We start from the raw sequence: 24,473 nt of genomic DNA on the forward strand, positions 1-24,473 counted from the left end.
TAAAGTGCTAGGACGAGAGCTATGGAGTTGACAATAACAGGCAGTGACAAGACGTTGGGTTAAATCTGGAGATACACCGTTTCAAGCAAGAAGCCATGGCTGGATACTATGGCAAGGATGGAATCCGGGAAACGTCAAGATTCAGCCACCTATTGCGCTCAGGAGAACGGCGGCTGCTCGGGTGAATGAGAATTTGAGCCAGCAGGTGGAGGCGATGGATCTCGTGCGGTGGGCAACGGTTTGATTGACTGCCCTTCTTGGGCATCTGTCAGCTACCGTGCAGCTCTCATGAAATTTCGGTCTACGTGTGTATACGAGCGAACGAAGACATACACGATAACAAAGGTGCATATACACCTTGACGAATTGTGTTATTGAGATATCTTCACAGCTCTTCTACCAAGCTCCATGGTGTTCATTGCCTTCCCATAATAGCAATCGCCTCACATCGCGGTAGTAAGCCTTGCGATGTCTTCGCCCTGGGCGTATCTTTGCTCGCAACATCATCGAACGTGGCTATATTGCTCCTGGCACACAATCTTTGACCATTCATGATCAAGCAAGTCCCCTCAGCCCTTATTGGCCGTCTTCTTCTGGTTGCATGGCTGGGTCGTCTCGTGTATGTGCCAATCACAGTGGTGATAGCGTGGTAGTGGTTTTCGCGCCCGGGCCAGATCGGCACATTGCTTGAGAACGTCTAGCACGTCGTCCGGGGCCAGATTCTTGATATTAGCCTCCCAATCAGTGTCGCGATCGATGTAGTCTTGCCACCTTGCACATCCACTTCTGGCATCAGCAATGGCTCTAGCAAGATGGTGAACAAAGAACTGGCGCAGCCTGCAGGTCTCTAAACCAGCTTCGGTGAGTGTAGTAATCAAGGATGGGATCGGAAAGTGGCCGCCGAAATATGTGATGAAAATGTCCACTATTCGGTTCGTAAGCCCTTCGACGCTGTAGTTGTCGGCGACTACGTAGCTCTGGACCAGGCTCATGCTCCTTTGGACTTCGGCTTGACTGCGGTTGACGCTCGTTTTATCACAAGGTATATCGGACATAGGCCCTGTATAGACCCAATGAAGGAGCTGCGCGATACCTTCTTGATCATCGTCTAAGAGCTCGATGGTCTTGGTAGACGCCTCCTTGAAGCCAAGGTTCAAGCACTTCTGGAAGTGAGTGACCTTGCTGAGAACATTCTCTTGGACGTTGAATTCGACCTTTTTGCGACCAACAAGAAGTTTGACGTTCGGCGAGGCATAGTCGTGAAGTATCTGAGAGGTGTTGTTGTCCAAGGTGTTTCGTTCTGACATTTCGGATTACGTTTCTCGCAGTTTCTGTATACCAATCGTCAGGGATTCTCAGGCAGACGATCGCGCAATCTAGGCTGCGGGTCAAAGATTGGCAAAAGTGGCCTGTATAGGGGGACTTCCGAAAGAATATGCTGGGAAAGGAGTGACATCTGTCTATACCTAGCAAGTATGATCAAGCATGAGCCAGTATTTTCGAGCGGGCAATGCTCAAAACACTTTGCACGACAGTAGGTGAAGCAATAGTGAAGTGAGGCGAGAGTAAGGTCGAGTTACGAACATATGAAGAGGGACCTTGACAGCGCAAGCGCTCTACAGACCTTGACCGCCTGGCCTCTGCTTTTTGTTACCTCCTCAAACTCGCCCTCGTATATTGCTGTATGTGGGACAGGCCTTAGTAGGAGTTGAAAGGTTAGTATATCGAGGCTCATCGAACCGGAGCAGTATATTTCAGATCAGCACTTGCTAGCAGATAAGGCGTTGGCCCTTATGTCGGTCCCATGGACCTCTGTCCACTCGCATCCCAGCTTTTGACCGGGAGCTTCTCGACTTCTCTCCTCTCTTGACAGTGGGGATGAATGAGGCACGTTTCGATTCCAGGTTCGTTGCGGCAGAGTGGGATGGAGCTCGGGACTGTTGCAACCGCCGCAGCAGAAGCTAGTACTGGCACAGATAACATAATCAGGCGAAGGACGCGGTCTATCGTTGCTACTAACTAGACAGCGCCAAACACCAATCTCAAACAGCAGTTCTCAACCCTCGCCGACGTCGGATCGGTCGGCTCACAAATGTTTGCTGTGTTTGACAACAATCCCTGGTCTAGTCTAGCTTACTTTAAGGCTGTCTTCGCTCACACTCCTCTACAGTATTATTGCTTCAGCTACCATGCAACAAGCTTCGATGAGCATCATGCAGCAAAAGCCCCGGCAAACAAGCGTTAACATGGTCGAGAGAATAGATCCCCCTAGAGTTGTCGCATATGGACCATCTCTACAAGTGCTTCACGGCGAGACGACCGAGTGCTTTCTATGAGGATGACGCTCCATAGACTCAGCAGTCTCGACCAGATGTGCATGCTCGCAGTTTGCTGCCTTGAAGTTGAAGGTCCGCCACATCACGTTTTGCCAGTACTCACCTGTCACGGTAACTCAAATGCACAATCGAAATCCACCCAAGCAGGACTGGAAGCGCGACTACGAAGGAAAAGCCGACTCACCAGTTTGATGCCCCTCAGGATCGATGTGCTCAGTAATATAGTGCCCGAACATCCCATGCGTGACAAGCACTATATTCTGCTCCGGTCTTTCTCTAAGCAGACGTCGAAGCTTTTGAGCGCGAGCACGCCATGCCAGGTCATTCGGAGCATTGATCCCCTCCTTGACATACCAGTTCTCACTCAGCAAGGGGTAATCGATGAGTCCATCAGGCCACCCGGAACTCTTCAAGTCACTTGCAGGACTCCCCGTATCAGATGGGTCGTCCAAGCATTCCTGAGCTTCGGGAACCGCCAGAATCTGCATACCCCTCTCTATTTCCGGTTTGAACGCAAGCTGGGCCGTCTGAATCGTGCGCCGCAACGGCGAGGCACAAAGAAGCTCCGTCTTGTCATGATAAGGAAACTCATCACAGAAATCCTTGCCCTGCTGCAGGCCAGCCTCCGTCAGAAGGGCATCGCGTATCTGAACATTTGGATGGTCCCTTGGAAGCTGGTGATAGCCTTCCGCGTGTCGGATAAGATGGACCGTCGAATTGGGTGCCATGTGCGGATTGTGAAGCCGTGCACGGTCGACTCCACAACGGCGCTGTAATCAGTATTTCGATGGGTGACGATGGTTTGCGTAATCCTCCAAACGATGGGCCATTGGCTGCAGGAACAAAACGCGATAAAGAGACTTCTTCGGACACGGGCTGCTCACAACATGAAACGAGGGCAGAGGTGTATTTTATGCCACGTTCTCTTGAATAGACTGGGGTGTGTTCATGGTCTTCTTGTTGTTGAGGTCGCACTCAGCTACTCTATGACTTCAGCCATGCTTTCCTGCATGCTTGTCTAGGACCAGCCAAGCAGAATCAGTCCGTGCGACCATAGCGGGTGGCATGCCATGACAATATCATTTGAATCTTGAGTGCCGTATTTCCTAACTTTTGACGAGTGACATCTCTGACGGCTTCTGGTTGGCCTATTCGGGGGCGGAGACATGGTTCTGCCTCAGCAGCCGTTACTCCGGAGTCTCTACGTCAGAGCCCTGATGAGCCGTTGAATTCTAGCGTCTCGCAAAAAGTTCTGGAAAAGCTTATCGGCTTAAGGTTTTGCATCAACGACCATGAGGCTCTGAGGTAAGCAGGCCGCGTTGCCTCATGCAAGGTTCCCCTAGCGAAAGGACGGAAAAGATTTCGCGCATTCCAGAGATGCCGAGCGGATCCAGTATAATTACTCATAGGCGAAGAATTACGTGTGCACGAATTGGTATATGTTTCGAAGCTCGACCTGAAAGGAAACCAGCCACCTCTACAATAATACTCTGAGAAACGCCTCTGGGCTATTCACCAATAAGCGAAGGCTTACGCCTCGTGCTACATTAACAACAATAAGCATGCCTCTTCACACATTCTCGGGCACAGACCCGTCGCACCTCACAACTCTAGCACGGAGCAAAGTATCCAAAGAATCCAACAGGCAAGAGCATGACCTCCGGCTTCTGCTCGCTCACGTCAGGATTCTCGACACATTAGAGCACAGCGCCGCCGAATTGTCTGACCACTCTGACGACGAGCACGAAGCTCAAGCATCATCGACAATGCAGCATGGTCCAGAATATGAAAGGCAACGGCCACGCCATCCCAAGCGTGTGAGCAAGGACACCGAGAAGGAACTCGAGGATATGTTCGAGCTTGAATATGACGGCCAATCACAGGTAGCGACGACCGCTACACGGGTTTCCGTTGAGGAAGTCGAAATCGAGGACTGGGATGCATGAACAATAACCGGAAGCGCGGCTTTGTGGAGCCCGCGATCTCAGAAACATCATGACTCAGGAACGCCAAGAACCAGGGTCGAGCTCCGGAGGAGCCGTGGCAGCAGAATCTTTCGAAAACAGAAACACGTGGCCGCGACCAGAAGTACCTCGTCGAAGTGAGGTCATGGTTGCAGGTGCATATGGAATGGAAGCGCGCCGTAAGCTCTGAGCGGATCTCCAGGAAGTGATGGAATGGCTTGTGCTATGGTTGAGCTGAGTGATCTGCTGATAAGTCGATCCTGCGGGATGCGTCAGTTTGATCACTCAGTGATATTAAGTCACAGCTCATTGAGAAGGGACTGGAAATGCCACATGATGAGACGTCTGAGACCTGTTTGTTGCAGGCAAAGGAGGTGTTTCCAGAGAGTGGAGGTTCGGATTGAGGGATATGGTTAGCTCACATATGCTAATCCCCATGTTGTATCCTGTTTGTAAAGTGTAATAATGGGGTCGGAACAATAAGATATGCACGAACAGGTGTTGGCAATCACTTTGGGTGGAAGGCGTTCCTCTCATTTCTTCTCGTGGTTCTGTCTTGGCGTAATGCGCCGGACCGCTCAATACAGTAAACCTCCGTTACAACGAACCCAAAAAGTCCAGACAAATAACGAACTTCGCTACAAAGGGGTTGAGCTAGCTGTGAGAAGCTTAGTGCGGCACTCACTAAGACACTATAGATGCACCTAAAGCACTAGTACGGAGTATCATTAGCTGCACTCTCTATAACGAAATCTCCGCTTCGTTATTGCGTAGAATCGTTATAACGGAGGTTTACTGTATTACTCCGTAGTGAGGGCGGCTGGCAATTGAAGTTGTCGCTGGCAACAATCGTAGAACAACAATACTATACCAAAATTTTGGATGTCGATGATATTGATACCGCTTATCTAGGTATCCTGATTCGCATGGCTGCGTGCCCCAAGACATACGCCCGAGCACATCTTTTGTTCCCAGGCTCAATACATGCGATCTCCCTCACTGTCGAAGCAAGCTCAGGATGAGTGATTCCGTTCGTCACGATCTCTTGGGAGAAGGCACCATAGGAGAATATCAATTGATGAAATGGAGGAAGCCACAGTCGCGTCAAATAATCGTTTTGTATTCTGCTTAGTAAAAACAAGGAGAGTGGCTCATTCGGGTTAAGCGTTGCGGAGCTGCCGCAAGTCTGAGCTCCAACCTCAACTTCATCTCAGAACCACCTATCCTTTTGACATGTATGTCAACCATCATCCATACACATTAGAACCATATTCTTCATGCACGCTCACCGATCGAAACCCCAGATCGTATTACAAGAAAACACCGAGCCAAAGGAAAAGTGAAGTCTCCCGTCGTGACCGCCTAGTCAACATAGTCTCACCAAAGCATCACCATGTCACACACAGACAAGTCCAGTCCTCGTCCCATCTCACCCACTTGAGCACCACAGCGAAGAACTTGCCGTCTTTCTCGTCGAGCTCTCTGTCTTCAATTACGAAGCGCTCGTCTAGGATGGTGTTGTGGAGTTCTTCTTCAAGGAGCCATCGACGACTGGTGTCGTATAAATAGTGGTTGAAGCCATCACCAAAGATTCTGTCGACGTAGTATTGACCAGGGCGCCAGAAGCCAGTCTTGTTGCCGGAATAAGCTAAAGTCTTTACATCTTGTTAGTGCCATCGAGCAATTTACCAGCAGCACAACTTACCGTGATAGGACGAATAGTGTCGTCAAGACTAGAGAGGAATTTGTCGGCATCGGACGATCGGACGACTTTTGGCTTGCCTTCCTCGTTAACGACGACCTTAGAAGCACCTGACTGCAAGTCGCTCGCCAACACTGTCAGAGCCTCTTTGTTCTCGGTGAGGAACATGTAAGCCTTGACGATAGCAGTAGCCTTGGCAATGTCGGTGGCCTGGATTTTGTTTGAAGCAGCGACGACCTGAGCAATACCACTCTTGCCTGTGATGTGGTCGACCTGCTCTTTCTCTTTTCGAAGTCGCACCTCCCGATCTCTCTTTTCAGCCTCGGTGAAGCGAAGTTCAGACTCTACATCCTCGTCATCTGAGATGTCATCGTCCGAGGTGTAATTGACTAAGGTGGGTTCATTGATGGATGGTGTTGCTGATGACACTAATAGGTTTGAACAATGGGCCTGCATTGTTGACCTCTGAGTCATGCTTGAGACGAATTGGTAGTGCTCGCAAAGTGTGGATCTTGAGGAAACTGGAGGGCTTGGAGACGGTCTTTGACGAGCCGCTTGCCAGCGTTATGATGTGACCAATCACTGCCATGGTTGATCTAAAGACACAAAGGTAAGGTCAGCTGTTGCGCACAAAGCCACGTGTGCGAGCAATGCTTCACACTGCACTGTTGCAGCACCTGCTTCGAAAATGGTCTTCGACTTACCAAGAGTGATGCTCTTGTGGTTTCCTAGGAAGTATTTTGAAACCTGGTATAGACTTGTGGAAGAGGGTGCTCCTTGCAAAGAACTTTCTCGACGGTTAGCGCAAGGACAATTGATGGCTTGTTCTTACTGACCTTGGAAGATGGAGCTTGAATTCGGATTGGGACCAGGCGCTTGAGGCTTTCACTTACCAAAATATCCAAGGAACGTTACGAGACGGCGAGTGGTAGGAGTTTCGCTACACTGACTTGATATAGGACGTTACAGCGCCTTCGACATCCTCCAGATCATACACGTTGTCTTGGCAGAGTCGATCACGTGAGGGACATTCACCAAATACACCTATCAACGACGAGGCAAGCAGCACGACTAGGCCTTCTCGGGCTTAGACTGTGATCGAGGACCAGGAATTGGATCTGTCCTTCACGGTTGCAACAGATCTGATATCGCTGGACCAATCATCGAGAAGAGAATCAGGGGGATTAGCTAGATCCGTCACGAAAGTGCAGGCAGGCAGACTTATTTTTGCGCTTACAGACGCTTCGAGTCGCAATAGCGAACGAAAAGTGCCAGTGATCACGAAACCCAACCTCCTCATTACCTCGAGCTGGGTCCAGGCGGAGAGGTATAAGTTCGTCCATTCCCCAACTGTATTACTCCTACACATTTCTTCTGCCAGAATCTCTCTTCAGCGATAATTTGCAAGATGTTTCATGACCTCAATCTCCAGAAGCGAAGACGGTGAGACCATTTACACGAACCCAAAGAAGCAAGACATTGACCAGACCAATAGCTTGAGTGCGCAAGACTCATACTGCAACATTGTTCAACCATTTCGAAACACCAACGAAAACAGGTGCGCCTGCCGCCTTGGACACCAATGACTAGCACAAAGGGAAGCCGCTACTTTCGATCGATCCCTGCCCGATGAAGGTTATGCTTGAGGAGAGAATCAGGTCTGTGGTGGGCCACTCGCACAACTCTACCGCTTTGCATTGATCCAAGGTGGAGGGTACAAGCAAGGATACGATGCGGTATACTGGCCTCTGCTGGTGTACTGGAAAAGGCTGACTGGCGGAAGACCTGCAAGGGCTATTCGTGCAATTGCACTTGACATCGACAGCACGCAATATCCTTGCAGGGACAGGCTAGTCCAGCTCACCGTTGTCCTTCGCTCGCTGCTGTGCCTTTGATCGACCTCTCCTTCTATCCTTGCACGCCATAGAGAAAATCAGACACCAGCTCGATGGGTGGGCTTTTCCAGGACCGGACCGATCCGGGGGACCTGGCAGGGCTGGTCTAGTGTGGATCGTCATTGTGCCGTTCATTCCAAACACGCGAAGCTGGCCCTCGTGTCCGAGTGCCGCATCTTTTACGCAGATGTGCTTGCAGAACTTTGCTAGGCGGGTCGATATGCTGCTTTCAGGGCATACACCGGCTGCCGACCGCAGATAACCCCTGTTATCCCAGAGCCGTCTGATGAGTACCCGTGGATCCCCATATTGCACAATCCCCAATTCATGTCAGTCTGCTGAAATGCTGGATCCGTCTGACCATCTTGCTCATCGGGGATGGTCAGATGGAGAAGGCACTCAGCAGACTCGACTCAAAAGGTTGCATGGATAGACGAGAAGGCGATCATCGGCCGGCAGCACTGTTTCTCACGACCGAATGACCAATATCGACGACACAAGACCACAGTCTCACCAGCACTTCTCAATGGCGGCTGCACGTAGGGCACTGCAGCAGCCATTTGTTTCTCGCGTTCTGCTTTGGTGGCTTTGAACTTTGCAAGTTTCTTCCTTCCCTTGTCCTTTTCGCGCCCTTTTGGCGCTTTCGGGTAAGTCACTGACCGCTGGTGAGGCTGTGTGTTTGGACAGGTGCACGAAGGGATGAGAAGCGGTACGTGGGCGCGTGCTGGCAAGAGGTGGATGCCCTGCGGTGAGAGGCACCTTCTCGTGGTGTGGGGCGTGTGTAGCAGAGCATAACCACCTTCTACAGCTGGGCATGAGCAGCTTGTGAATGATGGTGGAGATGCTCCGTGAAACCAAGACCTCTCAAATACATAGTATACAATCAGTGCTACACCGTCTTGGTTTCATGGCTGCGGGCCATTGTCGTCAATATGCTAACATCAATCCCGCTGATCTTGCCTCATCCTGCTTCTGATCCGTAGAATGATCATCGCTACCTGGTAACTCTATGTGCCATCATTATTGTTCTTGTCCCCTCGCCCACAGGCAGTACAGCTCTTCTCTTCCAGGTCATCACATCACACCCTGCCGACCCAGACGTGACCGCCATAGTTCTACGAATACCACGATCGCAATCTCGGATTTCTACTAGTAGTCTGTTCCTTGCGATCTCCAGATGCAACGACGCTTGCCGCTACTCGTACCTGCTCGCTCTCCTGTGGAAAGTCGCGCCTTCTGCCTCACGAGACGACTGGGTAGCACCTTCTGTCCTCGACGATATCGTGCTTGCCTTGTATGCTCGAACTTCAGTCGCACCTTCCTCCCTACCGGTACGTCTTATCGGTCGTACCTTCCGTCTTATCGATCGTACCTTCCCTCCTTACTGCTCGCACCTCCTTCTTACCGATCGCTCCTTCCTCCCTACCGGTCGCACCTTCTCGAGTAACAGTCGCGCCTTCCTTATCACTGGTCGCACCTTCCATACGCCGTCTCAGCTCTGCGCAATGCACCTTCCCTCCTGCCACGTATCGATCGCGCCTTCCTCACAAGCCATCTGTCAGACGTACCTTCCTTCCTTCCTTCCTCGCCTCGGTCGCGCCTGCCCTCTTACCATCCAATAGTCGATGGTGCCTGCCTCGTGGGGTTCTGGATCGTACTTACCTCGCCGAGTCTTGTCTACCTGCGTCTCGGAGCGTCAGAGGCACCCAAGGCGCAGGGTGAGAAATTCTGGAAGCGCGCTTGATGCAGTCATTCTGATATGCGCTATCTGACCTGCGAGGGCACGGGTGAGCCGAATTGATTCGTAAATGATGTTGATATAATATTGTGTTGCTACCTGTCCTATCCAAATGCGAATATCCAAACCACGCCGGCGATGATACTATCCTAGCGCTATGCATTTGTATTCAGCTCCTGAGCACATACTGTAAGTCATCCTAACATATCACATCCAACAACACCTCCAAACGGTACAATACATGTCCGCATCTCCTATTCTTTGCTCTTGCTCATGCTAACCACCACGTTCTCCAAATTCCCTAGCCCACTCCTCAAACTGTTCCAAGCCCTTCTTACTCACACTAGGCCGGATGTTGTCTATACTAGCCCTGAAATCATCCAGACTTATCGGTCGAATCTGATCAATCGGCGTCGTGAGTAGCGCCTCGCCGAGATTGCGCAACGGTTGCATCGCCGCATCCTTGCATAGAGCAGTCATATCGGAACCAGAGTAGCCTGTACGTGTTAGCGACCATCCCTTGATCATAGTAGGAAGTACGAGAAACATACCATCCGTCAACGCCGTCAACTCCAAAATATCCCCATCACTCAACTCATGATTCTGACTCCTCAACAAAGTCCTAATCTGCGTTTCGCGCGTCTCATCCTCCGGCAACGGAATATACTGCCTCCTCACGAACCTCCGCCTGGCAGCCTCATCAATGTCCCACGGACAATTCGTCGCAGCCAGAACCAACACCCGACTCGCATCGCCAACACCGCTTGTATCCTTGCCTGCCGCTGCGCGCTGCAGGTCAGACCACCCAATCAAGAACTCGGTCTTACTCCTCCTACTCGCTTCGTGTTCTGTGCCGCCGCCACGCGAACTAAGTAGACTGTCGATCTCGTCTACGAAAATGATACTCGGCGCCATTGCCTTGGCCAGCGCGAATAGTGCACGGACTAACTTCTCCGATTCGCCGTGCCATTTACTCGTCAATGTACTCGCTGTAATCGCGAAAAATGTACTCTTGCTCTCGGTTGCGACGGCCCTAGCTAACATTGTCTTGCCGGTTCCGGGCGGACCAAACAGTAGCATTCCCCTCGCCGGCTCACGCAGCCCAGAGAACAGATCAGGTCGGAGGAACGGATAGACCACGGCCTCCTTGAGCGCTTTCTTCGCGGCGTGGAGACCGGCAACGTCATCCCAGTGAACTTCGTCGCCCTTTACGACGATTTCATTTAGGATCTGTGTTGCGAAGAGGGGGTCGATGCCCTTTGGGAGGTTGGTGAGGATTGAAGCAGTGCGCAGGTCGAATTCGGTTTTCGCGATGGCTTCTGAGTCGGAGGGGAGGGAGTCTTCGTCTGTGGAGGGAGGTGTTATCGTGCCAGAATCTTGGTTGCGGTCTATGCGTGGTCTTGAGCGTTGAGGTCTGGAAGATGTGGGGAGGTCGTCGGTTGAGGGCTCTCGTGCTCGAGAGATTGGGGGTCGTGTTTTGGACTGTGGTGACGGTGCTACCGGCTTTCGTGCTAGACTTGGTTTAGAGTCGGAAGTCAAAGAGGGATCAGGCTGCGCATATGCTTTGTTTAGGATGCTGTTTGCTTGTGAGGAAGACACATTCTGTGTAGTAGGGAAGACTTCTTTGCGATACTTGATTTCTGCTGGCTTTATCCTGTGGGGCGGTGGAGGAGGGGCTTTTCTGTTGGCGGGGCCTGGTGATGGTTGTAGTTGCTTCTCGGGCTCTGATCTGAAGTCCGGGGCTGAACGGTTGTATGATCTCTTGGAGTGATCCAAGGGTGGCCTCGCGTCGTATGAGGCTTGACCGGCCGATGCGGCAATACTAGATGATCGACCTGAATAGTCGGCGGGATCTGGCATGGTTACCGTACTATTTGTCTTTTGGTCTCTTTCCGATCTGGGTATATCCAAGCTTCTTCTCGCTGCCTGTGCACTCAGTCTGGCTTCAATAGTAGGGTCGACTTCAGGCTTGGGTGCTGGTTTTGGTCGCGAAGTAGTGGTGTCCCAGGCCAGACCAGCTGCCTTGAGAGTCTGGGGCTTTGGCTGGCTGGAATTTCGGGTGGCCCTGAATCCCTTCTTCTCAGAGCGTAGCGTTGTTCTCATAGGCCTCCTTTGATCTGGACTCGGACTACGAGAGTTCTTGGTGGTCGGTATGGGAAGTGCCGGAGGGGAACTCAATGCTGTCTGGTCCAGTACACTGCCGCTACTCCTCCGGCGAACGGGCAAGGGTGGTCTCGAGGAAGAAGAGGGAATATCGGAGTATTGCGTAGGGGGTAAACTGTTATCACCCAGCCATATCGAAGAACCATTGTTGGCCACCAGACTTGCTCTGCTGAGGTTGTTGGGAGTCTCTGGCTCGCCAGCTTCTGCTCTGCTATCTCGTAATGCCTTCAATAGGTCGACTCGTTCTTTACACTGATTTTCCATCTCCTTCAGTGCGTTCCATAGTGCTCTTTCGGTCTCGGTCCTAGGAGTCCAAGCGGCAGGAAGTTTCGTCGCATTATGGTAATGGATCTGGTTTAGAGCATCTCGCCATGATCGGAGTGCCTCTGTTTCGTTGTTCTAGTCCGGACAATCAGTATTCGGTTCTTTCTTCCCATCGTGCTTCTCATACCTGTGACTCGAAGTAGACAGCCGTTGAGCAAATCAAATAGCATTCGTCATATGTCTTTTGCATAGACTGCATTGGCTTGTTGCGCATCATGGTGGGCGTAGGGTATTATATGCAGATTCTGAGGGCAAGTAGCGACGACGATGGGCTACCATCGAGCTCAATTAGCTCTACTATCGACCTCGATCCGGACCTGATACAAGCAGCATATGCTTCGTGGCTGGTCGTGCTTTCAGCCTTGTGGGTGTGGGCAGTGCGGCCGGAAATCCTGGTCGTTGGAGTTGGCTCGCGAGGGGCGTTGACGTCGGTGGTCCCAACTTTGTTCTAAACAAGGAATAGTTTGCATGTAACCGAATGGCTGGCGTGGCCGCCAAAATGACTGCCTTAGGCATGAAAGATTCAGGTACACGAGCGATCGGTGCGGAATGCTTCTTTCTTCTTTCCTCTTCAAACTCTGGCTCTTTTTGCTTGCTAAGTAAGTAGGTAGGGATGGGATTAGGCATAAATGAAAGCCGGACTTAGGTTGAAAAACTGCTATCGTAATGCTACATCTCAACGACCCGGCCTAAGTAATATGCACGGCCGCTGCTAGTCACTCCAAGCATCACGACCTTGTGCTCGTGACTGGTGCGACTACTAGGGCATGCCCTCTATTTCGGCCGGAAAGCAACCAAGTCAACCAGCTCACAATTATTTTCAGGGACATCCTCACCAAATGCGACCGTCAACCCCTCTCCGCCCTGGCAGAATTGCGCCTGCCGGTCTTCATGCATCCACGTCAACACCTGCCCATGTTCCGTGCTATTCAAGCTGAGTCCATCGTAAATCGCTTGCAGACTAAGACCCATCTGCCATGGCTGGCTTGCAACACCTCCTGAAGTGCTGAGATATAGAGTCACCGTATCCGGATTTGCAGTGGAAAGGCCACCGTAATTGGTGCTTGTGAATAAACTGGCACTCTCCCACGTGGGTGTCACGGCTCCGGAAGACAAGAGATACTCCGGCGCAAAGCTCTAGCGATTTGGGTTGTGGACATTGAGGAAGAACGGGCTGCTGAATGTCAGTCATGCTCTCGTAGATTGGGCGAGAATCTTACGAAATAATCTCGTCACTGCGTTTCACCAAAGACTCCGCGTCGAGAGCTTCGATTGCCGTCGTGCTGCTGCTGAGAAGCAACAGAGCGCTGGAAAGTTTTGCAAAGCTGGGCTTCATCTTAGAGTTGTATAGTTACGCGTAGGTACTCGATGATGCTTAGGTTATTGGTGTGCTTCCGTTGCAAAGTAAGACGCGAAAAGTGATATTGGAGGCTCTGACTTATAGCAAAGCTTGGACTCAGCCTCGGCGATATCCCATGGTACGTGCGCGTGCTAAAGCGAGCATTCCTCAACTCCTCGCCTCTTCAATAATATAGCCTATATTTGGCGGTCCGGGGTATACTGTCGGTACAAGGATTGATGCCTTTTGGATGAACAACAATGCACCCTGGGAACGTGTTCAAATCCAACGTGACGTCGACCCAAGAATCGTCCAAGGCACCGGGCTGCTCCTGAAGACCAGACGGATGAATTCAACATTCTGCCTGGAGCCCATCAGCAGCTAGCTGGATTCAGAATTGACCCGGATGTCTCAAGTCAACTCACTGTCCATGAGTCGTAGGAGCGTAGCGGTCCTCCCGCAATTTGACTGATCGTGTTCGCATTTTTTGCATCGTGTTCTTGTCTCTGTGTTGCGAGTTCCTTGCAACACGTTGAGACAACCCGAGGCCCGAGCAGATGTTCAGGGTCCGGGAAGGCCCAGTCGAGATTCCATGGCGAACGAGCGTGTCGGCATTCTCATGTAATTTGATACTCCCCTTGAACCTTGAGAAACATTCTGGGCGTGTTTCAACGACTCTTGGCGGTCTGGAAGGATACGAGCGACATCTTTCGATCCAAGCCCGGTCCCGGCGGTGCAATGCCTCGGCTGTCGTCCTTTCTTCTGAGAGGATCTTAATTCTACCATGAGGGCCCTGTAGCAAACCTTTCAGCGAATTCTCGACAGCATCGAGGTCATTGAACACGCGATACTTCTATCATGATGCTCAACATCTCTTTGAGATCTGCTCGTTGCAAGCGTTACGTGCACGTTGTAGGCAACCGGCCGATGAAATGCACGGAGAAGAAACATGCGATGAACATCTCACGAAAATGACGCGAGGTTTTGGCGCAAAGGAAGTCACTCAGAATTCTTGGCCTCGCTTGTTTTTTAGGATGAACACAGGTCCGCGTAGTGCTGTGTTGATCTACCCCGACTTACTGCCAAATTCACGTTCCAGCTATGTGATCACTACGGCCGCTTCAAACTCGCTTTGAAGGCTGACTATGGGGTTCACAGAGCACGAGAGTCTACGCAATTCGCCCTCAGTCCACAACCATCTTCATGATCACTTTCCGTCCCCCGTCCTCGAGGTCCGCCCACTCGACGGCGTTCCACCCAGAACCAGGCTTGCTTAAAATCTCATACATCCGAGGAAACCGTGCCGGAATCGTCGAGACAGTCAGGACCTGAAAGCCTGCCCCCTTCGCTCTCTTCTTGGTCTCGTCGAGCAGAACGCTGAAGATGCCCTGGCCGCGTGCCGAGGGATGTACTGCAGCAAGATAGACGTGGAGTGTTTCCTGTGACTTCGAAAGAGGCCGAGGATGGACAAAGAAGAATGCTTGCAGCGGCGCAGTCTGGGAGTCGCCAGGTTGTGGAGGTGCTAAGCTGGACTCTGCGGTGACGTAGAAAATTGCTGCATTATCCGAGCATAGCCTTTGCTTCCAGTTGTCGAGCTGTAGCTGGGCTGATATGGGCGGCGATTTTTCATATTCAGCTTCTGGTGTTTGTGGTTCGAATACCTGTCGTGCTAATCTCTGAAGGGCCACAAGCTTGACCTCGAGCTCTGATGAGCTTGCAGTCAACGTTTGTACTTGGTGCATCGTGGTTGGCTGGTGAACATCTATGTGAAGCGAGCCGAGAGTGTGTGTAGCACTTAGTTCTGACGATTCACCCAGGACCCTCGCTCGTTTAACTGCCTCAAACGGCAAACGGATTTCGGCGGCTGACTAAGAGAATGGGGCCAGGCATTGCGCGAACACTGAGCACTGCAACATCACAGCTTCGAGTTGCCCGAAGCAGCAGCAGCAGTCTCTTCGTCGCCTCGCCAGCCCTCAAACTTGACGTGACCATACTCCTTCCAGCCTTCGTTGCCGATACTCAGGATGACGCCATGGTCTCTGAAGTGCTTGGTGTGGTGGTAGTCGCTGTGCGCCTTGATCGTCTCCCAACCGACATATACAAGGAAGCAATCTGCGATTAACCCAGACGCAGAGTCAGCACTGTCGGCTTTCGGTGGAGCAGAGGCACCCGCCAGATTGACAGAAACATTCGGGTCGAATGGTTCGAGCAATTTTCCGCCTGCGATGCCCGTACAGCCTTCCACGTGTCGCACGATGTGTGTCCAGCATGGCCAAGCACCTTCGTGCCAGGCGGAACCCGTTCGGACATAGATGGCGGTCCCGGTCACTGGTGCATGGAACGGTGTGGTGGGTGATGAGGTATAGTTCACCATAGGGGCGACATGCCTAACAACTGGAGTCACTGACGGGTCGATCAAGGATGAGATGCGCTCTAGAAAGTCGCGGTGGACGCCCGATTCGAGGTACGCTTGATGGTGGGACAGGGAAGGTCGAACAAGGTGGAGCTGGACTTTATCTGGGTGCTCGACAGATCTGCCCCAGAACAGTTTCTGGCAATTTGATTTTTCAAGCTCGTCCAGAGACTGCGACCATATCCTACCCGATGCCGAGCTGGAGTCTTTAAGGTCTTTACCTGAAGCTATGGTGAGATAGATGATCTGGGTTACTGCTGATGGCAGTGCTGTGATATCCATGGTAGGTAGTTTCTGTGTAGTTTCTGTGTTGTTTCTGTATAGTTTCCGTGTGGTTTCTGCACGGTTTCTGTATGATTTTTATACGGTTTCTGTATAGTGTCTATATAGTGTTAGTCGACTCGGCTAAGCAGTCCAGTATCAAAGCTTGTAGATGATAACGTCGTGGTATGCCTCGCGACGGCATGTTGACATTCAGTAGCTACCCTTACCCTATTTTCAATGGTCCGGGTTTCTAGATAATGCCGCGGCACTCCCGGCTAATGCGACCAAGAGATGCAAGCCTCAAGTAGCCGAAACCTGGGGTAGTCGAGTTCCCCTCTCATGCTTGGCGCAGTCAGCATTAACGAGACAGCTGACAGGCGTTTTTGATAATCGGCCGCAACGTTTCAGTGAAGTCCAGCTGCCAAGGAGCTCCATGGCCGAGGATGAGCCTTATGCCCTATCAGATATATGCAAAGACGATGTTGAAGCGACCCAACTCGAGGTCTCTTCGAGGAGACAACGTTTCGTAGATAGGCTCGGTTGCCTTAAGCTTGCTCAAGGCTAGTTCGTTAGAAGGCAATTCTTCTATAAAAGCCAGCGACTTTCCCTTGCTGTTCAAGGCAGTGAATGCCAGGGCAAGAGCTAAGCAAGGTCCTCTGAAGTAACGCAGATTTCAGCGCTCTACTGCATAAGCATGAGCACAACCAATACCTCGAAGATGGCCTACATCACGGACTTCGCAGTCAAGGAGAAATACGAATACCTGTCTGGCTTCGGTAACTATCACTCGTAGGTCCGCAGTCAAGCTGATCGATATCTTGAATTGACAATGAACAGGTCTGAAGCATTCCAGGGAGCCGTCTCACAGGTCAATAACAGTCCTCAGAAGCCGCCTTTCGGCCTGCGCACCGAAAGGTTATCCGGCACATCCTTCACGGCTCCTAGATCGAAGAATTTGCAGACATGGATGTATCGAGCGTCATCGTCCTTGTTCCACAGCGAATTTGTGCCGTATGAAGATGCACCGGATGCGCCGACACATATGTCACCAAATGGCTACATGTGGCCCAGCTTCCCGGTCGAGGAGGGCTGTGATTGGGTTCAGCAAAAGTTGCTGGCTAGGAATGGTGATCCCGCGGCTAAGCATGGGACCGCAATCTGGATCTTCAGTATCACAAAGGACATGAGCCCTCATACTGTGATCTCATCGCTGGACGGTGACTCACTGATCATCGTTCAGGCAGGTGCCATCGACATTCAAACCGAATTTGGAAAACTGCTTGTCAGACAGAACGAGGTTGCCATGATTCCTCGAGGGCTGCGATATCGGGTAACTCTGGCGACTCAGAGTGCTCGAGGTTATGTTTGTGAGCTGTTTCAGGGACATTGGGACTTGCCTGAGCTTGGGCCCATTGGTTCAACAGGTCTTGCGAATGTCAGAGACTTTCAAGTCCCGGTGGCCTGCTTCGATATGACGCTTGATGGGGACAACGCTCGTGCCAATGACGCTGAATGGACAATTATCTCGAGGATGAACGGCCGCCTGTGGTCATGTACTCAAGATCATACCCCGTTCGACGTCGCTGGCTGGCACGGAACGTATTACCCGTTCAAATATGACCTAGCTCGCTTCTGCGTCATGGGTAATGTTCTGTACGATGAGCACGACCCGAGTTTGTATGCTGTTCTCTCAGCATCCACTGGTGACAACCCAGGAGCTTCTGCTGTTGACTTCTTGATACTCCCACCGAGGTGGCAGGCAACTGACGCTTTCTGGCTGCCATACTATCACCGCAATACTCACAGCGAATTCTTCGGCCCCATTATCAATAAGCAAGACCCGGAATTCCCACTCAATAAAGGCCTAGATTTTCGTCCTTTCGCTGCTGGCCTGAACGGGACCATGACGACCCATGGTGCGGCTGAGCAAGATTTTCAGAAAGCGAGGGATGCTGATCTGAAGCCTGCGATGCTTCAAAATGATGGCATTTCTGTGTTTCTGCTCGAAACAGAGAAACCCCTATTCCTTAGTGAGTGGGCAGCAAAAGGTGCAGTGAAGAACTTCGGACATGAACCCAGACCAAAGATCTAGGGTCGATAGAAGCATTGCAGCAGCGCAAGACCAATATAGCAGTGTACGTTGGCAAAGCACCCGAGAAGTCTTTGATAAAGGGGATAGGCAGGAAAGATGAAATTCATAACTTTTTCTTGCCTGGTTCGAGTCGCTCCTCTTAAGGCTCCTAAGGCCACTAATACGGAAGCGGCGAAAGTGAGCGGCAGGAGTTGGGTGGATCACCAGGAAGGTGCTCCATAGCAGTAGTTGTGCCTGCCTGCGCTGCCTCGAACATTGCCGCATCGCGTCAGAGGCCTCTGATGCCCTCCAGCGCATGTGCCAGATGTCACACACTGACAGTTGACAGGCAGACAAGCGGCCTCGACAAGGTCACGCAGCAATCGATAAATGATACACGATGATTATTGAGCTTTGTTTGTGTTGCTCGAATCCTCTTGTAGCAGTCTGCTCTGCCCGGGACTACCGACCTCGACACCATGCCCATCGTGACCACTAATGCATTCTCACCGCTTCCTGCCCATTTATCTGACACCATTGCGATATCCCTACAGATGATACAGCTTGATTGAAACAGCACCTCAAGTGCTTGTAGCCATACTTTAGCGCAGCAGACTGTCACTTAGAAGGACCGTGTGACAAGCACATCGAGTACCACGACCGACACAGCACCCTTGATTCGACTGCCATTGATATCGCGAGTCTTCAACATGTCTTCATCAGAGGTAAAGCGGTCCGTGTCGACAGGAAAGAAGCTGCAGAAGAAACGTGGCAATCCCAACAGACTGCCCTCATATCAACTCCCCTCCCGATTACGCTTTACAGAAGACGCGCAGGAGGATGTCACTGCTCCTACTCGCGGTAGCGGTGCACCAGCACAATACATGAATCAGTCGATATTTGGCATGATAGCGGCTGCTGGTTCCAGGACCGACTTCAACCAGCGCTTCGATGAATCTAGTGACAGTGAAGGAGAGGTAGGAGATACTACGTTGAAAGATCCAGGGTCGTCGGGGCGACGTGGGTCAAAAAAGAACGTGAAAACAGCGAACGACAGTCAAATACTCGAGGACGAATCGAAGCCTGCCAACGCAAAGAGAAAGAACCGTTTGTCACTACACCGACTTACGCAATCAGTGCCAAAATTGTCCCTAAAGCCCAGAAAGATACGTCAACCACCAGAGACTCGAGACTCGAGTCCGTCTAGCGGGCAATCCGATGAAGAAACTGGTGACCCCCGTGATGCTCCAATGATGAGTAGGCTTTTGACTGCAGAAGCTCAATTTGAGGCCACTCAAGAGGCTATAGATGAGCAAGGGACATCAACTACAACTGCAGAAAGAGCTCGGTCCCGAGCTGAATCATCTCCAGCAACTCTACTTGCTATGCGTCTCAAGGATATTTTTGGGTTCGAGAGACCAGAGACAGTCGTGGCAGAATACCCTTGTTGGCTATTGCAGAGTGTGTTGTTGCAAGGCTATCTCTACCTGACTCGACACCACATCTGTTTCTACGCCTACCTACCCAAGAAGGCGAACGCTGCTGCGAAGACCGGCCACTTGTCGAAGCGTGGAAAATCGAATCCGAAGTACAGACGCTATTGGTTCGAGCTGAAGGGTGACGTGCTATCTTATTACTCGAACCCTTCGGCTCGTTACTTCCCTCAGGGAAATATTGATCTACGCTATGGTATATCTGCCTCTCTAGCAGATGAGAAAGACAAGGAGAACAAGGACTTCTCGGTGACCACTGACCATCGGACCTATTATTTCAGGGCCGATAGCGCTATCAGCGCACGGGAATGGGTGAAAACCATACAGAAAACAATTTTTCGTTCTCACAATGATGGCGACAGCGTCAAGATCTCGCTACCGATGGAGAACATCATTGATATTGAGGAAAGCCCTGTGGTTGATTTTGCAGAAACGATCAAGGTTCGTGTTGTTGAGAACGACGATTCCTATGCCATCGACGAATATTTCTTCTCGTTCAGCTTTGGCATTGATGTGATGCGCACACTTCGAACGCTCTTTGAGGACAGCTCCAGCAGACGAGTGTCTGTGGATTTACTTTCTCCTACAACAAATGATGGCGGGCCTCCAAGCGCAAGGGTACCATCACCCGGCCCACGAAAATCGATGCAGGGCGTTCGCGATATCTCGCCCATGTCTCCCATCAGAGAAAGCGTCAGAGCCACCTTGACACCATTTACTCGCTTACCCGATGGCAAAATGACGCCTCGGATGAGTGGGGAGTTTACCAGACCCAATCATAGCCCTGCTAGGACAAGTCTCGATCAGCAAGCTGAGTATGGACGCCGGAGCTTCGACCGCGGTAGGAGAAGCGACAGCATGAATCGTCTGGAACCGGGTCAACCTGAGCGGCGCCAAGCACGATCACCGCTTGCGAGGCCTGTAGAAGGCTCGCATGATTCTGACGCGGACGCCTCTCCTGACAAAGAAACAGAGTCGTCAGCTGCAGCAATGTCTTCTACTGCTGATGCAAATATGTCTGCTAGTCAGATCCTGTCTCGATCAGATGTGTTTCGTGCTCCGCCAGTCCGACGCATGAGCACGCTTATGTCAACGGACACGGAAGATGAGAACAAAAGTTCAGAAGAAGACCACGAGCCGACCTTCAAGCTAAGCAATGAGAGAAAAGTAGCATTGCAAGCCGAGGCTGCGTCGGAGCAACCCACTACAAGTTCTGGCGTACCACGAACAGCGTCGCCGACGCTTCAGGAGATTGTCAAAGCAGGCTCTTATCCTTTGCAGAGAGCTGGCGCCTTCGCAGGCTACCTGAAGAATAGATCCGAGAAAATGTCAAAGTTGCTTGCGACAGAATCTATGTCTTATCTGGAGAAAGTATCTGGCATGTGGGCTGGCCAACGGAAACATTACGGAGAGAATGAAAATGTTGTCCCAGACGACCGGGACGTGGACCCCGAGGACGAGGAAGCCCAAGTTGGGCACGGTGACAGATTTCGTGCTCACTTCGCTTTACCGAGCACGGAGAAACTGCAGGCGACCTATTTCGGATTTCTGCACAGAGTCTTGCCATTATACGGCAAAATCTACATCAGTAATAGCAAGTTCTGCTTTCGGAGCCTTTTGCCTGGCACTCGAACGAAACTCATATTGCCTTTAAAGGATATTGAGAATGTGGACAAGGAGAAGGGCTTTCGCTTCGGTTACCATGGACTCGTCTTGGTTATTCGTGGTCACGAAGAGCTTTTCTTCGAGTTCAGCTCGGTCGAAAGCAGAGACGACTGCACAGTGACGCTTCTGAAAAGCCTGGAGTCTGTGAGGTATCTGGCAGAGTCTGGCCTCTTGTCCCAGCTGGAAAGCGAAGCCGCAGAAACAGCTAAGATTGAGAATCTCATGTTGCAGGAAGCGCGACGAGGCTCGGGTGTTGCCGCTTCGGACACTCCACCTTTAGTGAAGGACGGCACCACCTTTGTCAGCGACGAAACCACCCCGATCCTTTTCGACGATGGCAAAGCATCAATAATCGATTTCAAGCCTCCACGTGGTCTTCGCATCACATGTCTTACTATTGGTTCGCGTGGCGATGTGCAGCCGTATGTTGCTCTGTGCAAAGGATTGCTGGCCGAAGGTCACAGGCCACGCATCGCTACTCATGCAGAGTTCGGACCCTGGGTCGAAAAGCACGGCATTGATTTTGTGTCAATTGGTGGCGATCCTGCAGAGCTAATGCGGATATGTGTCGAAAACGGCATGTTCACCTACTCCTTCCTAAAGGAAGCGACTTCGAAATTTCGAACCTGGATTGATGAGCTACTAGCATCAGCTTGGTCGGCGTGTCAAGATTCCGATATCCTCATCGAGTCGCCGAGCGCAATGGCAGGCATACATATCGCCGAGGCACTTGGTATACCATACTTCCGTGCCTTTACTATGCCATGGACAAGGACTCGAGCCTATCCTCATGCATTTGCTGTGCCGGAGCATAAGTACGGCGGAGCCTACAACTACCTTTCATATGTCATGTTCGACAATGTCTTTTGGAAAGGTATTTCTGGGCAAATCAATCATTGGCGGAAAAAAGAATTGCATTTGGGTGGCACGAATCTCGAACGCATGCAGCAGAATAAGGTACCGTTTCTCTACAACTATTCTCCACACGTGGTGCCTCCGCCACTAGATTATTCTGATTGGGTCCGAGTGACCGGATATTGGTTCCTGGACGAGGGCGGAGATTATACCCCGCCTCAAGAATTGGCGGACTTCATCAAGAAAGCTCGCGATGATGGCAAGAAACTGGTCTATATTGGTTTCGGCTCAATTGTAGTGGCTGATCCTGCTGCTTTGACGAGAACTGTCGTTGAAGCAGTCCAGAAGGCGGACGTACGCTGCATCCTATCTAAGGGTTGGTCTGATCGGCTGGGTGATCCGTCCGCGCAGAAAATCGAGGTACCGCTTCCGCCCGAAATTTTCAAGATCAAATCTGCACCGCATGATTGGCTTTTCAACCAGATTGATGCAGCCGTCCATCACGGCGGGGCGGGCACCACAGGTGCCAGCTTAAGAGCCGGAGTCCCCACAGTGACAAAGCCATTTTTTGGTGATCAATTCTTCTTCGGGAGCCGGCTTGAGGACCTTGGCGTTGGTATTTGCCTGAAGAGGATCAATGTCAGTGTGCTTGCAAGAGCGCTGTGGGAAGCGGTGCACAGCCAACGCATGATCGTGAAGGCACGTTTGCTGGGCGAACAGATCAGAGGTGAAGATGGTGTGCGAAATGCGATCCAGGCCATTTACCGCGACCTGGAGTACGCGCAGACCCTAATTCGTGCACGAAAGATTCGGGATCAAAACGCGGCTGAGAGCTCAGCTACAACCGGAACAGCACAAGAGGGAAGTGAAGACATAAGTGCAGTGGACGGTGAGGGTGAAGAGTCGTGGACATTTGTGGACGATTCGGATGAGTCCAGGCATAAACGAGCCGCCAGCGCGCATAATAGATTGGCAGCTGGCAAGCGACAGAGCTAGATGCATAGATTGTCTTGCATATGCAGCGTCTCGACTTTGGAGGATGGTGCGAGTGGTCTGGCGTCGAGCGAAAGCCTGAATTCAGCATCGGCGTTACGGACAAGAGAGGCTATGTGAGAGCGCGGATACCTGGTGGGCCGTGCCTCAACAACCCAACTATCTAATTTTATTCATTCCGGTAACTTACTGAGTAACCTATCATGCATGCGTGTCCTCAAACATCCGGCCTAGATAGATAGAGGTGCCTTCGGGGCCTCGAATGGGGTCAACCAAAATCATCCAACAATTACACTGCTTCTCCGGCATAGCACGTGATACATCTAGTGACGGGAAATTTTCCAGCAGAGTTCCGAGGCCCACAAGCGACCACATGGATTGCAACTTGGCGGTTCTAGACCTTCACTGGGGCGTTGCATCGGCGATCGTACAGGCACTCTGCAGGTCGGCAGCTCGGCGGCTGAGAGTAAAGATCTAGATTCGTCTGACATCGCAAAGACTGCGGAGCAAAAAGCTCGAATCAATAATAACTTGAGGATGCTGCAGACGCGAAGACTACTACCAGCTATAACCCTATCGTAAGGACACTGTAGCATCGACTCGTGTGCGGTATAATTGGAGGTACCGGGCACAGCCGGAGGATATGCGCGATTCGCAAAGTGTCTCCTGCCAATTGCCCGCTTCATAAACAGTCGGCTGTCGATCCTCGGGGTGCACCACGCATCTTGCGAGACCCAGTTAATCGACTCTCGAGCCACAAGAGTTGATCTAGCTCCCGCCATCGGAATAGAGTCCCCGACAATTGGTCCAAAGACTATCCTCAGTTTAGGTGACATAAACAATCCTTCTGACTTGCACTTGGCATTCTCAAACCCCAAATCGCAATAATGATGGCGGCATCCTGACATTGAGTAGCCTTGACGGTGTAGGTAAGTAACACACACAGCTTTGTATGCACACTTCTCCACACCCCTCCTCCGAAGTAACACCTCTGGCATCATCAATATACTTTCTCTGGGTGTATGATTTACACAGTCAACCCATGTGCCTTGCCCGCGCCGAGAACAACCATCTTTCGTGGCATCCATTCGATTAGCATCCCTGCATTTACAGCGTTGCCAACGCTTGCTAACCCATTCGCAAGCAGAAGCGCAGGTGCCGACAAGTTTGGGAGATTGACACCGCCAGTCACGGCTTCAACGTTTCTGCAGGTCTTTCAGTTGCCATTCGGGATCTCGCCGATCCCATAGGCGGCCGC

General features: G+C 51.4%; 9 protein-coding genes across 9 annotated transcripts; 3 read left to right on the forward strand and 6 right to left on the reverse strand.

The window, feature by feature from the left end:
- Positions 1-569: 569 nt before the first annotated feature.
- PMZ80_005273 (uncharacterized protein) lies at positions 570-1,307 on the reverse strand (the record flags this gene model as incomplete). Its single annotated transcript, XM_064873693.1, has 1 exon — positions 570-1,307. One exon carries the CDS (start codon positions 1,305-1,307, stop codon positions 570-572), a length of 738 nt encoding a protein of 245 aa, XP_064730797.1.
- Positions 1,308-2,497: 1,190 nt separating this feature from the next.
- PMZ80_005274 (uncharacterized protein) lies at positions 2,498-3,064 on the reverse strand (the record flags this gene model as incomplete). Its single annotated transcript, XM_064873694.1, has 1 exon — positions 2,498-3,064. The coding sequence occupies one exon, from the start codon at positions 3,062-3,064 to the stop codon at positions 2,498-2,500; it is 567 nt and encodes a 188-aa protein (XP_064730798.1).
- An 834-nt stretch (positions 3,065-3,898) lies between these two features.
- On the forward strand, positions 3,899-4,282 carry PMZ80_005275 (uncharacterized protein; the record flags this gene model as incomplete). The annotated part of the gene is made up of 1 exon (XM_064873695.1): positions 3,899-4,282. One exon carries the CDS (start codon positions 3,899-3,901, stop codon positions 4,280-4,282), a length of 384 nt encoding a protein of 127 aa, XP_064730799.1.
- A 1,406-nt stretch (positions 4,283-5,688) lies between these two features.
- On the reverse strand, positions 5,689-6,458 carry PMZ80_005276 (uncharacterized protein; the record flags this gene model as incomplete). The annotated part of the gene is made up of 2 exons (XM_064873696.1): positions 5,689-5,955; positions 6,006-6,458. 2 exons carry the CDS (start codon positions 6,456-6,458, stop codon positions 5,689-5,691), a joined length of 720 nt encoding a protein of 239 aa, XP_064730800.1.
- Positions 6,459-9,911: 3,453 nt separating this feature from the next.
- On the reverse strand, positions 9,912-12,339 carry PMZ80_005277 (uncharacterized protein; the record flags this gene model as incomplete). The annotated part of the gene is made up of 3 exons (XM_064873697.1): positions 9,912-10,132; positions 10,187-12,197; positions 12,250-12,339. 3 exons carry the CDS (start codon positions 12,337-12,339, stop codon positions 9,912-9,914), a joined length of 2,322 nt encoding a protein of 773 aa, XP_064730801.1.
- Positions 12,340-14,645: 2,306 nt separating this feature from the next.
- On the reverse strand, positions 14,646-15,203 carry PMZ80_005278 (uncharacterized protein; the record flags this gene model as incomplete). Its single annotated transcript, XM_064873698.1, has 1 exon — positions 14,646-15,203. One exon carries the CDS (start codon positions 15,201-15,203, stop codon positions 14,646-14,648), a length of 558 nt encoding a protein of 185 aa, XP_064730802.1.
- A 173-nt stretch (positions 15,204-15,376) lies between these two features.
- On the reverse strand, positions 15,377-16,156 carry PMZ80_005279 (uncharacterized protein; the record flags this gene model as incomplete). Its single annotated transcript, XM_064873699.1, has 1 exon — positions 15,377-16,156. One exon carries the CDS (start codon positions 16,154-16,156, stop codon positions 15,377-15,379), a length of 780 nt encoding a protein of 259 aa, XP_064730803.1.
- A 700-nt stretch (positions 16,157-16,856) lies between these two features.
- PMZ80_005280 (uncharacterized protein) lies at positions 16,857-18,230 on the forward strand (the record flags this gene model as incomplete). Its single annotated transcript, XM_064873700.1, has 2 exons — positions 16,857-16,927; positions 16,976-18,230. The coding sequence occupies 2 exons, from the start codon at positions 16,857-16,859 to the stop codon at positions 18,228-18,230; spliced, it is 1,326 nt and encodes a 441-aa protein (XP_064730804.1).
- A 689-nt stretch (positions 18,231-18,919) lies between these two features.
- ATG26 (Sterol 3-beta-glucosyltransferase) lies at positions 18,920-23,218 on the forward strand (the record flags this gene model as incomplete). The annotated part of the gene is made up of 1 exon (XM_064873701.1): positions 18,920-23,218. The coding sequence occupies one exon, from the start codon at positions 18,920-18,922 to the stop codon at positions 23,216-23,218; it is 4,299 nt and encodes a 1,432-aa protein (XP_064730805.1).
- Between the last annotated feature and the right edge of the window lie 1,255 nt (positions 23,219-24,473).

The sequence above is a fragment of the Knufia obscura genome (assembly GCF_036327395.1).
Source record: "Knufia obscura strain CCFEE 5817 isolate CBS 148926 chromosome Unknown scaffold_5, whole genome shotgun sequence".
Classification (NCBI taxonomy): domain Eukaryota; kingdom Fungi; phylum Ascomycota; class Eurotiomycetes; order Chaetothyriales; family Trichomeriaceae; genus Knufia; species Knufia obscura.